This window comes from Harpia harpyja, chromosome 9 (genome assembly GCF_026419915.1).
Source record: "Harpia harpyja isolate bHarHar1 chromosome 9, bHarHar1 primary haplotype, whole genome shotgun sequence".
NCBI lineage: Eukaryota > Metazoa > Chordata > Aves > Accipitriformes > Accipitridae > Harpia > Harpia harpyja.
This window is the reverse complement of record NC_068948.1, coordinates 21,248,456-21,262,760: the sequence shown is the minus strand read 5'-3', so window position 1 is coordinate 21,262,760 and position 14,305 is coordinate 21,248,456. Positions and strand designations below refer to the sequence as shown.

General features: G+C 41.8%; 1 protein-coding gene across 2 annotated transcripts in view; it reads left to right on the top strand.

Moving 5' to 3' along the window:
- Nucleotides 1-817: 817 nt before the first annotated feature.
- Nucleotides 818-14,305, top strand: part of PHAF1 (phagosome assembly factor 1) — a 36,517-nt gene continuing 23,029 nt past the window's right edge. The window contains exons 1-4 of one of the 2 annotated variants that reach the window (XM_052796423.1): nucleotides 818-889; nucleotides 1,302-1,429; nucleotides 6,371-6,453; nucleotides 10,318-10,401. In XM_052796423.1, the coding sequence (XP_052652383.1) occupies nucleotides 1,366-1,429; nucleotides 6,371-6,453; nucleotides 10,318-10,401 (231 nt within the window). In that variant the 5' untranslated portion in view covers nucleotides 818-889; nucleotides 1,302-1,365. Of the gene's footprint in view, nucleotides 890-1,126; nucleotides 1,430-6,370; nucleotides 6,454-10,317; nucleotides 10,402-14,305 lie in introns of those variants that run through there. The other variant, XR_008236591.1, reaches the window with a different exon arrangement.

The window sequence follows — 14,305 nt, the reverse complement described above, 5'->3', positions numbered from 1 at the left end:
TGAACATGGGAAAAATGCATCTCCCCCCACTCCCTGCCCCTCCTGGAGCCTTGACCTGCCAGAAGAAGGAGCTATAGCCGCTTCCAAACCCTCTGGACCCTCTTAACTTTCCATCGCTTGTGCAGCCCTGCTCCAGCAGATCTGTCACTTCACATGAGGCTGGCAGGAGTGCATACCCTTGGTTTTTCTCATTTATTTTTAATTCTCTGCTTATGTTGGGCAATGCTTGACCTGGTGCCGTTCATCTTAGATGAAGCTTCTGCTGTAATAATGGGGGACGGTCTGCCGTGAGGTGTCCGACATGGTGGCAGCATCTCGGCGCCTTGGGAGAGCTCCGTCACCCTCGCTTGCTGCGTGGATTCTGGGGTCTCCTGGGTCTGAGCCAGGCAGGTTCGCATATGGCGACCTCATTCCTACTTTCTTCCTTACTGAGTCGTTCCTGAGCTTGTTCCAGCAGCTTTGCTCGTGCCGCTGACTAATTTCTCCTTAACTCTTTCCCCCACCCTGGCCTTTCAACTGGAAAAACTGGATGCAACAATGGGTTGGTTTGGGTTTGGGTTGTTTGTTTTTTTTTTTAATCCTGAGTTTACCGTGGTGGGCTGTGACACGGTGTAATTAGACCTGGCGGTGTAGCTCTGACACCCACCTGGCGACAAGGGCAGGGGGTGGCAGTGGGGCTGTGCCCACCACCGCCACGGCAGCCCTGAGCCTCCCGCGGCGGGACTCGAACCCTCTGTCTCCCCCTCTCCAAGCCGACACCTTCCCCCCTCACCCACGGCCGGAGGGCGGGCCGCCCCTCCCTTGGCCCCGCCCCTGCTCTCCGCCCCGCCCTACGCGCGGGCTCGCCTGACGACAGCTGCAAAGCACTTTTTCAGCAGCCGCAAGTGAGGTGAGTCGCAGCCCCGCAGCGCGGGGGGGGGGAGGGGGGTTATAACCCCCCCCCCCCCCCCCCCTCCCCCGGCGGGTGGTGTGGGTCGTTGTGGGGACGTCCGGGCCGAGCGGCGAGGCGGCGGCAGCTTTCCTTCTCCCGGGGAGGGGAGCAGCGGCTGCCCGCGCTCGGTGGCCGGCCCGGCCCGGCCCGGCCGGGGCGGGGCGGCGGCGGGGGGGGTGGGGGCGCAGGCAGCGGGGCGGTGAGGCGGGGGCTGCTTGCTGAGGCGCCGGTGCCCGGGGTCCCCCCCCTCATGCCGGCTCGTGGGGCTCCGCTGTGACTCAGCGCTGTCCCCCGGGGGGGTTGGGGGTGACGGGTCCCCGCGGGGGGGGACGGACACGCAGGCTGCCAGCTTCCCTCCCGCTTCCCTCAGAGGTCCGGCGCAGCCCCCGGGTGACCTGCCGTGCCAGCCCGCGGCCTCCGCGCTACCTGAGCCAATGCTAGATCTGGAGGTGGTGCCCGAGCGGTCTCTGGGGAACGAGCAATGGGAGTTCACCTTGGGTAAGTGTGTGTCCCGTGTCCCCCCCGGAGCTCTCCCGGCTGCCCCGGGCCCCGTCTGCGTGAGCGGGGTGATTCGGGTCCCCTCCTGATCCGGCGTTCGTAAGGTTTCTCCCAGCGTTTTCAGGGAGCTGCAAGAGTGGAAGAGAGAGAGAGTCAAAGCTTGCCTTTCTCTGTTGCTGAAAATACTAACGTACGAGCTTTAAGGATTCCCTTGTAGCGTATAGTCTCATCTTCAGCTTTTGCACACTGAGTTGTGCTTTGGTTGTCAGCTTGTATGCTTTCTTCTACTCGTTTACCTTGTTTTGTCTTGCCTTGCCATCTTAGGCTAGTCACTTATTTAAATGACTCCTAAAAGAGGAGGCAGGGGTGTGCTGGTTGTCACCTGAATATACGTCAGGTGATAGCGGCATCTTCAACTCTGCGCTAATACTTAGCATAGATACTGTGCTTTTCTGTACAAACTCTTTGTAAATGTGAGTTGAATTTCACAATTTCTTTGTGTTGTTGCTGGGTTGCGACATTATAGTGGAGAAAGTAAAGTTTTTGAGATGTTTTCTCAGGGTTGGATAACTAGTATTTCTCCCCTGCAATGATTCGTGGTTTTTTGCCTCTCTGAGAGGTCCTTCCCTACCAGTCGTTGCTCTATTTACTGCAATGAGAAGGAACTTTTCCCCCAGCTGATGGAAATTTGGCTGGTGCTCAGCGCAGGACACTTAAATGTACAGTTGAAACTCAGATGATATGGATTCTTAAGATGACCTGTGTTTTCAAGCCGATATTGGTAGTCCTTAAAACTCTTCAAAAAATACTGCAGCTGTCACATTTTCTGAGTGATCGTTTGAGATGTCAGCATTGGTCTCTTTCTCTCAGTTTTCTAGCTTTGCTGTTGCTTTGTCTAAAGCACAGTTAATGGTAGTAGTAGTTGGGCTAATGTAAACAGGGCTCTGTGTGGCAGTTGTCTGTATCTGCCAGAACTTCAGTTACACTTCTGCTGCTGCTGTTGTCACCTGTGACAGCAGGGGGACAGGCTGTTCCTTAAAAACACTGTTACACAGCTGCCATGAACTTGGGTCACACCAAAGGAGTGGTGCTGCAACGTAGAGTTGTTTGTATGAAACCCATCAAACACAAAGGGCTGTTTATGCTGCTGTGACTTCAGAGGCAAGTACAACTCAATGGTTCCAGCGAGCGTTAGAATGGCTTTTGGAGGCTAATTATAGTACCTCAGGTCCCACCCTTTGAAATCTTGGTGATCTCCTTATACCGCTAGCATGTTACTGTGCTCTCTCAGCTCTGCGTGACCTTCCACGATCCTTTAGTGCCTGTATTACCTGAAAAGAAACGCAATCTCAAATTATATACCCTGACAATCTTCATAAATACGTAGTACCAGCTTCCCCCTGTTCTCCTTATAAAAACAAAAAAAGGGAAGAGAGAAAATGATTTTCATTTTCCCAAGAACCCCCAAAGAAGCCCGTTAATGCAGTCGCATGGTTAAAATTACATATTGTGTCTCTGTCCATGTGTGTGTACACACATGGATAGATGTGAGAGAGGAAACTCAGCTGTAATTCTTGGAGTAAACATAGCCACCACGTGATGTGTCTAATATATAATTAGCATGACCTGCTGGTGTAGAGCAGGAGGCTGACTAGGTATTAAGATACTTAACTTTGTCCTGCGCTAGCGATACTGTATGAAAATTGTCCCTGCTGATAAAGCTGGTTCAGCCGCGTTAGTGGTAGCGAGGTTGGAAGCGCTGGTGTAAATGGGATTCTTGCTGCCAGCGGTATTCTACTCATCATTTGTTTAGATCTGCTCTTAGCAGAACTAATGGCAGTATTCCTGAACTGCTGCTGACTCTGGCTTCCAGTATTGTGCCCACAATGGAGATGACTGAGGGGAAATGCCAGGAAAATTTTTTACATGAGTTTTTGGTTTCTGTTTCTGGCTCCAGTGTTGACTCACTGTGTGACCAGAGCATAAAAAATTTAACTGAGGCTGAGTTTTGTGTTCAATTAGATACCTGTGTCACTGCACCTCTCGGGCTACATTCCTGCCATTTTAAAGGAGAACAATTAAACACTTATTCTGTAGTGCCTATAGCTGTATTATTAGCATTTGAGATGTATAATTTCTAAGGCATACTTGCATTTCTCTTGCTTTTTATACTTTCTTTTCCTACTAAGTTTCACTTGTCTTTATTTAACATGTTACAATTCATCTTCTCTTGGATTTTCTTGTATTCTTCTCTTCTAATCTTTATTCACTCCTCTACCCTCCTGCCCTTCAAGACAGTCTTAGTATAGGCTAATGCTTCAAGCCATGTTGTTCATGACCAGTGTATGTGAGAGGAGTGACTTGTGTCGCTTCTGCCACTCCAGCATTTAGAAAAGGGAAAAGTTTGTGGTAGGAGAGTCCTAGTGCTGATCTCTGTGGGCGTTATTTGCCATGGCTCAGTGTGGTTGACTATCTGATGTGCTGCAAACCATGTTTGCTTCCCTATTCTCCCTGACTGGTGAGCAGGGGAAAAAGAATTCTTTGTTTTCCTCTTTGACTGCAAAAGCTGTCAAATGTTGGGGAAAAGGGGGTGGTGTATATGTGTGTGTGTAGAAAAATAACCCAGTTCCTTTACTCCTCCTTTGGCTCTCTGCTAATGGAGGCAAAGGGAGGATACTGGCTCCTTCACGCATGTTTTAAGCTCTCCAGGAACAGTTCGCAGAACCTAAGTTGCTCATCGTAGCTTTGCTAAGCAGCTGTGTGGCAAAATCTGCTTGATTCTCAGTTGCTGAAAACTGAACAAAATCATTCCATGTCCATTTGCTTGGAGCTTGAGAAAGCTCTGAGTAAGAGAGTCACATGAGCCATCTGTTTGCACACTTACCCAAGATTGCATCAGTTTACATCGGACTACAAACTGAACTTTGTGTCTGTGCTCACTTTTTTTAACCACATGCTTTTTTACTGAAACCTTACCTGCTTCTGACACTTACCATCGGCATATAGATTCTGTCAGCTTGTTTGCTGGCTTTGCTTGATCCTTTGCCACTTGGCTTTTTAAAAGAGCTCATGGTCTTACCTCTGCAAGTCTCCTAGGAATACTGACTTTGAAAATGGGTTTTGTGCTTTTAAATCACCATTACTTCTTTTGGAATCACAGCTTTTACTATGATAGAAGTGTGAAACTTTCACAGCAGCATCTTTTGTCTTAGCTTCTTGCTGTTATTTATGTTTCTGTTCCGCTTTGAAAATACTACCCAACGCATAATAACTGTCTTTTTAAAAATCAACTGCTTAGACTACAAGGCAACTGCCATTTCCTAGATAATAGGAAACAGTGCTGCTTTATTGTGTGGCTCTGTGCATTTTAATTTTATTACCATTATTAAAATAATAACTATTGTTTTTGATTTCATATCATCTTCTGGTGTATAATTTCTAGCTGCAAAAGAAAAAAATTGTTTCCAGGATTATGGGCTAATGTGAAAAACAATTTCACGGAAACAGTTGTATGGGGTATTTACAAGTTGAATTACAAATTGAATCGCTGTAGTTCTAATCTGTAAGCCTGTTTTGCCAAAACTTGATTTCATAATTGCAGAAAAGCTGCAATGTGTGGGCATGACAGGCACGTAGTTTAGTGAAACAGTGAAAATAATTTTTTTCTTTTAGTGTTGTGCTAGCCTTACATCAAAGCAGTACCTATGGTGATTTAGGCATGAGTGTGATTTTATATATATATATGGAGAGAGAGAGGGAGTTTTCTCACTTTGCTACTGTAGATAATGTCTAAAAGGTGCTTTGGAACATGATGTATGGTCTGAGTTTGAGAGGTGTGGCTAGTAACTAAAAATTCGAATGCCTGAACTGTTAACTAAATAAAAGTGTAGGTCCCGTGGTAAATTTTCCCTAATCAAGGCAACCTTCTTAATGTTTAAAAACTAGAAATAGAAATAGAGAAGAACAGGGCAAGGAATGTAAATAAAATGTCAGATAACTAATCTAAATTGACTTGCAGCAATTAGTAGGGAAATAAAACTTCACAATTATGAGCTCATAACCTTTCTTTATAAACGCCTGCTTTGAATCCAGGAACACGATCACATTTCATTTGGAAAGGCAACAAAGGTTTTAAGTGTGATAAAGGATGAGATGGTGTGGTGCTCTTCTTTCTGCAGAATCAGCTGTTTCATTCCACTTTCAAAAATTTATAGCTGTAAAGATAAGATATACACTGAAGAAAAAAAAAAGACAACAAAAAAAAAGCCCTTGAAATTGTGTTAGAGGGTGAATGACTATTAAGTGCATAACTTCAATTGAACCAAATTGTTTAGCATGTTTATCTTGTCTGTAAACTGAGAAGATAAAGTTCCTTCCTTGACACAAATGTAGCCCTATCAGCAGCTAATGTGGCCAGTTAGGTGGAAGGAGAATCATTGCTCCGTTTTAGTATTTGTATCTGTCTTGTACAACTACTCAGTACTTTATCAATCTTGATAAAGGGTATGCCATCAAATGCAGTCCAGGAGCCTATTGAATGTGTATAGGAGTGCTCTAGCCAGCTCTAGTGGAGTTTGGTATAGGCTATTTTATCAGTTACTGGATTGTTCACCCCAAAAAGCAGAAAATTTTGTGCAAGGATTGTAGAAAGATCTGTGCATTTTCTGCCTGAACTTTGCTGTTTAATTTTGTGGCTAGAGATAATTTTCTTTCATATATGCCTAACAAACTGATAGACAAACGATGATTCTTCTGTTTAAAAAAAAAACAGGCCTGTGCTGATACCATGAGTCAAGTAGACTTATTTGTTGATTGCATACCTTTCTGTTGTAATGTACTGTTTGCTGATGACGGCTCTGTTAACTCACCTGTAACCTTTCTGTTGAAAAACACTGTTAGCTGGTCTCCAAACTGAAGAAATGCAACTGTTTTTATTTACAGGAATGCCATTGGCTCAGGCTGTAGCAATTCTTCAGAAACACTGTCGCATTATCAAAAATGTCCAGGTTCTCTACAGTGAGCAGGTGAGTACTGCATGGTCTGTCTGGGTCATTCACCTCATTGTGTCCCAGAATTAAGGCATTAGGGGGTATATTACTACTGCATCATGCTAACGTGTGTATTGTATGAACTGTGGAGCTACTTGAAATTGAATTACGCCAAATTAATTGCCACCACATCAGAGCTGTAGCTTCTAATAACGGTTTCACATCAAGTGTAATAATCTCAGGACATTGCCGTGTTTAACAGGTATCAGTTTTGTATATGCAGTGGTGGGGTAGTATTGTTTTTCCCTTAAGAAGGGAAATGTTCTGTAATTAGTTGGATAACTTAATTCTAGTCTTTTTACATTGTCATTGTCACGTATTTTTGAAGTACTGAATTGCTCATTACCTTCTGCTTTCATGTTTGGTTCAGAGGTGATGAACCCCCTAAGAAGGCTTCCACACTTTCTCTCTGGATCTGCAATTTTGTCTGCAGAAAGTGGATGCAATAGTTTAAACCAGCTGTAGATGTTTTAATCATTCTTCATAACTAGGCATTAAGTTCCTAATATGTTTGACTTCCACCAAAAAGGGGACTAGAAGTGAAACCTTTCTGCTAGATCAAATAAAACGTGTTGTATACCCACCTTTACTTTGAAGGAAGTGGAAGGGAAGAGGAGATAGGACAAAGGAGGATTGTGACTCTCCAAATGTGTATTATGTGAAATACACGTTAATCAGAAGATCGTATTCATATGCTGTAGATGACAGATCTTTGCATCAGGAAAAAGGCAAAGTCTGCTAGAACGTCAGTTTGTATCAAAATACTGATTGAGGCCGCCTGTTTGCAGTGAATACTGAATGGCTAAGGAACAAGCCTGACTCTGTCATTTACTGCTGGATACATTTTTAATGTAATTAAATGAATTATCCTTTTTTGTTTCACATTATGTAGATTTATGGGGTTTATGATGACTGAATTGCAAATCAAAAATCTAGCTCCTTGTACTTAAGGCATGGGAGCACCCCTCTGGCAGTGAATGCATTCCTTGGTTTTTGTATGCTTTGGAGGTGTTAGTTTTTCTTACCACAGTGCATTCCGGAATTATTTCCAGGTTTGTTTGGATAACTTATGAGATTCCTGTTCCTCCCAGGTTTGTAGAATCACAGAAGGATTAGTGGTGTAGTGCTAGAAAGCAAGGTATACTGCTGCTTGGCTTTTATGCCTCTTGGAAAGCTACATTGTGCTTGACCATGTACACTGAATTTTTAGTCTATCTGGAAGGTGGGGGAGGGTTTAGGGTTTTTCTCCCCAAACTGTAATAAATGTAAAGATGTTTTTAACATCTGCATAGTGCAACAAAATAGTAGTTCTCAACTTTGTGGAATAGTTGTGCTGATGATATTTTTTCTGTATATTATTCTGATTCAGTGCTTGATACCGGTGCATTTTTTTCCATATGCCACTCGGGGCCTGCACTTGACTGTCTGGCTATATCCTTACCCTCATGCAGAACATCATGTACTTCATTGGTAGCTGAGCACAAAGACCTGCTGCTGCAGCTCTTGGAAGAGTCAAAGCTTTAAGTAAGCTTTGCCATGCACAACTTTTATCTAGCTAAGCTATACCTGAACAGCCTTCATGTCTTTCCTCTTTGCTTTCTAAAAGAATGCCTTTGAGCATAGTGATCAAATGTAATTTAAAGTTGTTGCATCTAAATTGCTGAATTTCTGATCCTGGAACTCCAGCAGCGAGTATTTCCTTTCAAAAATTTATATGACAGTTAAATGCAATTAGATCTGCCCATGGCTCTCTTTTCAATTTGACATAAATGGGATGCCCAAACTGTGCCAAAAAGCTTGATGAACCCTTTTCTGTGACTAAAAAATTTTAACTCCTTTTTGGTCAGTTTAAGTGGGGTACTTAATTGCCTTTGTATGTTTTCCTAAGCCTCTTCCTCTGGATTTGTGTTGATGGGATTGTTCAGTGATTGCAGTTTTTCCTGCAGTTTGTGTAGATTAGCAGTGTAACTGCACATCTGAGTTGCTTCTGTCAGGAAGGACTCTTCTGTTGCTTCCTGGCATCATCTTTCATTCTTGAGGTTCTATTTTGTGTATTAAGTCACAGGAACTAAATTTGTGCCCTTGAAACTTTTCTTCTATTAGAAAATACACCAGCATAGAACAGAAGCTATTTGCTGTAATAATTATCAAGCTTTTCCTCAATTTTTTTCTCCCCACCCACTCAAAAGTACTTGTAATGCTCTCATTCATTTTGGAATAACCTTATGAAAATTCTGCTTAGAAACCAGTGAAATGCAGGGTGTATCCCATATCAGAAGAACTTTGTTGGTATATTTAAATGCAACATGACAAGTTTTTTTGCTCTATCTGTAGCCTTTCTAAATTAGATTTATAAGGGATTTAAAAAAGAGCTTCAGGATCAACATTAGACCATTTTATCTCAGGCGCATGGCTATGTTGCAGTGCTGCTTCAATTCTACATAGTATCATAAAAGTTTGCCAGCAATAGTGAAGTACTGATGCCATTGTGCAAGGCGCTGTGAAGATTTCATTGAGAAGACAGCTTAACACACCAGGTCACTGGTGTTCAAGAAAAATGAGCTTGAACTGAATCTGCTTCAGGAAAAGCTACTGGAGCGATCAAGGGGAATGGGAAATCTGCATCACAGGGGACTGAAAGCCCTGTGGTTTGTTTTGACCTAGTGATGTGAAGTCTAGGATCTGATTACTTAAATATATGGTTTGGGAAGTGAAAATGCACAAAAAGTATCCAGGCTAGAAGACAGTGCTGATGTGAGAATAAAGAGGTGAGAAAATTTAGGATGAAAATTAGACTTCTGACAGTCAAAACACAGTCCTTCTCCCAGTAGAACAAAGGGGAGAGTAACAGTTTTTAAGGTACCTTATGCTTAATTCATAAAAAGGGCTGTATGGTGTGGCTGCCCGCATTAGAAGCCTGTATATGTCCCAGATGTCCCATCCCCATTCTGTCTTTTGCTAGATAACTGTTTGGTGCAGTTCTAGCACATGAATATGGCTGCCTGCATGTCATTCAGCCTTTTTTCTCCTCTGAGGAGACAGTTGTGGAGGGTAGAGGTTTTTGAAGCAAATGTGCTTTAGACGGTACATGATCAAATAGCGGAATTAGGGCCAACTGACTGTATGCATGGATTGTACCAGTACAGGAGTGAGCAGCTTCCACAGTGTCGCAGCAGACTGAGATGGCGCAGAGCCTATACAGACACCAGTGAAGCCAGTGGAATGTCTCCTATTGACTCCAGCAGACTGCAAATTAAGCCTTTAGTTGTTATGATTCACAGTAACTAAGGAAACCTAAATTCACAACATAAGAGTCTGAAGCTTTCCTTTTGAGGCCTGAAAAAGACTGTGACACTCTTTGATTTTTGAAGTGGAAAGCCCTCTCAACCATCTTTTTGTCAAGTGTACACTTGGTTCTGATGTGGGACTTGGTGAGATGGGCTATTATTATTGTGCGCCAAGAATGCAAGATTGTCCCTGCGTGATGTCTTTGATGCTAAACTAGGAATGTTAATTTTCAAGGTGGTTGTGTCTGTCATCATGTCCCCTGTCCATCCCTGCACCTTCCCCCCTCCATTAAAGTAATGGACAACTACCCTTTTGGGAGTTCTTGCAGGATGCAGATCTTACACAGGCACTTCTATTTCTTTTCATGAGGAAACTGAAGTGTTTGAGAGGTTTGGCCAAATGTATTTTCATTATGCTTATTTGTTGAACAAGTGGTGGTTTTCTGAGGCAGTTTCGTTTTTCCAAAGTAACCAATTTATACTTATACAATGATATGTATCTTAACAAAGAAGCCTTGAAATTAAAAGCCTAACAACTTTTTTTGTTTTACAGTCACCTCTTAGCCATGACCTCATCCTTAACCTGACTCAGGATGGAATCAAACTGCTGTTTGATGCTTTCAATCAGAGACTTAAGGTAATAAAACACCCTTCCTGCAAACAAAACAATGCAAACCAAAAGCCTAGGAGATATTGACACTTAACAGACTCTAAGTATGTGGTTCTTTCAGACATTTAATTTGCCGTATATACTGCTTTCTTGTGATAATGAACTGCATTTCTTCAGTTTGGGGGTTACATCTTTGTTTACAGGATTAAGATGCTTTAACATTGTACTAGGGACTGTAAGAGTGCCACAGGAGTATGATGGTCCAGTGTGGTCTCACTTCCCATCTAGTCTCGAGTTGCAGCAGAAGCTGCGAAGGGCCATTACTAAAGCTAAGCCTAGGATTTGAAATCAGACCATCGGTTAATGAATGCAAGCCAGACTGTTGTTTTCTGCCCAGGTTGTTCCTTTATCTGTGCTGCCATTTTATTTTTGAAAGTAAACTTACTTCCTCCTATTTGTAGTTTTCAGTTGAGTTAGGTTCACAGGATACTTGTGTGGCTGGAGTGCATGATCTCTCCCAGAAAGCCACATTCAGGCCTATTGCGAGCAGCTGACTCCTGCACTGACTTCCATTTGTTCTGGATGAGTTTTTATTCTTGCAATTGAAGTCCTCAGACCAGCAATTCTGCTTCTGTGCTTTTAGGTGACCCAGTATTGATCTGCCTCTCTCTAGGATACTTTGTGTAGTTAAGATGCAAAATAAAGGGCAAGCTGGTCGCTAACCTCCCCTTGCTAACCTTGTTCCTCTTACTCACTCACGTCTCCAATAAAACCAGCAGCAAAACGTCACTCTCCAAAATGTCAGCCTAGGGCTTTATCCCCCAAATGACTGTAAGAGTGTAGCAGTGTGCCATCAGCTGAAACTTGAGCTCTTCATGTACTTTAAATGTATACATAAAATTGTTGAATACCAACCCAAATTAGTAGCTGTTGGAAGTACTTATTTCTCTAGTAGTAACCTGTAACACCATGGTACTTTGTATTTTTCTTTTTCAAAATCTCTTTTATGTTAACTATAAAAGTATACATTTTAAAGAGCAATTTTCAGTTCAAATTGAGCTCAGATGGGGGACAACTGGGCACTTTTTTGCCAGATTTCAGTTTGTAATTGCCTTATGGTAGTTTCTGTTCATGAAGTCATTCTGTGATAATGGGATTTTTATTTTTGTCAAGATTTAGAACTTAATTATTCAGACTGCATATGTGAATTTACAATTTTTAAGAGAATATCTTGAAAAGTCTCTGTGTCAGACAGATCTTTATCAGTGTAAGCTACACCTGCTGTACAAAATATTTCCAAAATATATTTAATTCTTAAGGAGACTGAACTCAAAACTGACATAATCACTTCAAGTGCCTGGCTTGCTTACTGACGCTTTTTTGAGTGTTGCCGTCTTGTAGCCTTTCTGAAGGGCTGTAACTAGTGTATGCCATGTCTCTTCATCTCTAGTTTTTGAGGGTTTGGCTGTCATTTCAACACCCAGTGTTCTAAGAGCTTTTCTTCTCATCTTTTTCCACAATGTGTTTTAAAATTTAAAAAAAAAAAAAAATAGAAATAGAAAAAACAAACTCTTTTGGTATGTGTTTCTAGGTTTGTTTAAATAAAATATTAAAAATTATCTTTTCTGGTATGTGGTAGTTCAGTGGTCTAGTGATACCGTTTGTTTGTTTGAACTATGAAGAGTAAAGCTATGTAAATGCATGCAATGCTATGAAAACTTATACTTGTAAAAGTGTTCAGAAAGCTTTCTTTATAGAAGAAATTCTATGGGATCAGTTCAGAAGTGAGCAAGAGGGCTTGTTAAAGAATAGTGTAGGTGTAGAGTAAGTAACGCCTAGTTTTAAGATGTTATGACTCTGTGTTTTCACTGTTGCTCAGCAGCAGCGAAACTGGAAAAATCAGGATGCCTTTTTTTCTCTGCTTTGTGTGTTGTTTTTTTAATACACACTTGCTATTAGATTTGGTTGTGAAAGAGATTGAAATACAAGCTACTAAAATGGAAAGTCTTGATAGATCCAAAGAAGCTGGTGCAGGAATAAAGCCAGAGCAATATTCCTAAAAAGTTTCCTCCCTTCTTTCAGGGAGGGGAGGGAGGCTTGTGCATAGTCTCTCTACTCACCTTCAGTAGCCAAAGCACTGCAGGAGATGTTACTAACATGAGCTAACATGAAAGAGTAGATCCAGGACCAGTTCCTGAAAATATTGCTATGTATTTTAGCAACAAGGGGTCTCACACATGCTCCCTCTGAGGTCAAAAAAGAGTCAGATTTCATAGTGTTGGTCTGTTGTTATTGCTGGTTAGTACATACCTGAATGTTTTTATGAGTCTTACTCAGTAGTAATTATCAAAACACTGTGTGTGACAAAACATCAGGTTTTACTCATTTAAACCAACTGCCTTCTGGCTGTGTAGTAAATCCATCACTGAATAGTCCTTGGTCTTTTCAGTTTTTGTTCTTCTGCACACAGAAAGGATCACGTTAATCCTTTTGTCAGTGTAGCTTCTGTAGTTTAAAAAATAAATCCTTTTCTAGTGCTATGGCCTGTTGCAGTGTTTCTTCAATATGTGTCTTTCATGACTTCTATGAGATCTTTTGACTACCTTTAAATTTTGCTGAGTTGCACTTGTTTCTTCCTCTGCTGTTAGTAAAAAGAAATGTTAACATGAATAGATCTGTCTGAATTGTGGGAAGAGGGCTGATGGCAAATCAGTGCCTGTTGGCTGCTGTCAGGGTGTTTCTCTCATGGGGGACCTCATTTGTGCAACGTGCTATTCCTCATGTACTGCTCCTTTTTGTTGTTTGACTCATCCTTTTGTCTTCCACCACCGCAGCATTTTTTAGCAGAACTTCAGGAGAGTGCCCAATGCTCTCTGGTAGTTGCTGCAAAACTAGATCTGTGGGGAGGGTGGTTTTTTCTGTTTTAAGAAACATTTTCTGGGGGGAAAAGATGATGTGCAAGGTCACTAAAAAAATGTAAAATCACTCCTAGCTTTTCATAAAAGTAGCCTTTGTTTTTAACAAGCTGTGCAGTAAAGGAAACCTGGACGTGTCAAACTGCATTTGAATTAAAATACTGGATAACAAAGTTTTTCCAAGAAGCATAATTCAAAGTATATTTATTAAGAAGAAAAATTTGTTTGCTCTTCTTTACGTTGGTTTTGCCAGAATGTTCATTTGTTACTTTCTTTGTGCTGTACTTGTTGCTTATATCCTGAAATGTGTGGGCTTCCTGAGCAAACAAAGTGCTTCAGAGAACTCTTCCAACTTTTTATGAGTCAACAGCATACCATTAAATGCTGATTTTTTTTTTTTTAATTTTTTTTATAAGACAGTGGTTTAAGCTTTGCAAGTTGTTTTATTTAGGGTTATTTGCTGGGCATCTCCCAAAACCAAGACTTCCTTCTTAGCTGATGATATTTTTAGGCTTTAAAGCCACATTTGGTAGGAAGCTCCCTGGGGAATTCTGCTTTATTCCCTAACTGAAGAGTGAGGCCTTTCTAAATTTGCCAGTGATTTGCTGGAGGATTATACAAAGCATAACAAGTGCTTTACCTTTTCTTTACAGCAGTTATGATGTGTTCTATGTATTTTCCTTTTCCTGCTGACACAGGAACACGTATGTAGGGTGGAAGAGGCTTGTGTTTGACAATGGTTATTCACCAAAAATGATCTGCTTAAAGCCCAGTCTAGCCTCAAGATCCAGTAACGGTCACATAAAAACCAATCTTAGATGCACGTTTGCAGTAATGTGTTCAGAACAAAGGATCCATACCTAATATTGTCTGCAGAGAGGGGAGCTCCTTGGAATATTCATTAAGGTCTAAAATATTTAATAAATATCAGAACTAGGTATTATGGCTTGTTCTGATTCTTTGTGGCCTGCTCTTTTGATTATCTTCTGTGATGCTTGGAGAGATTGCTAGATGTC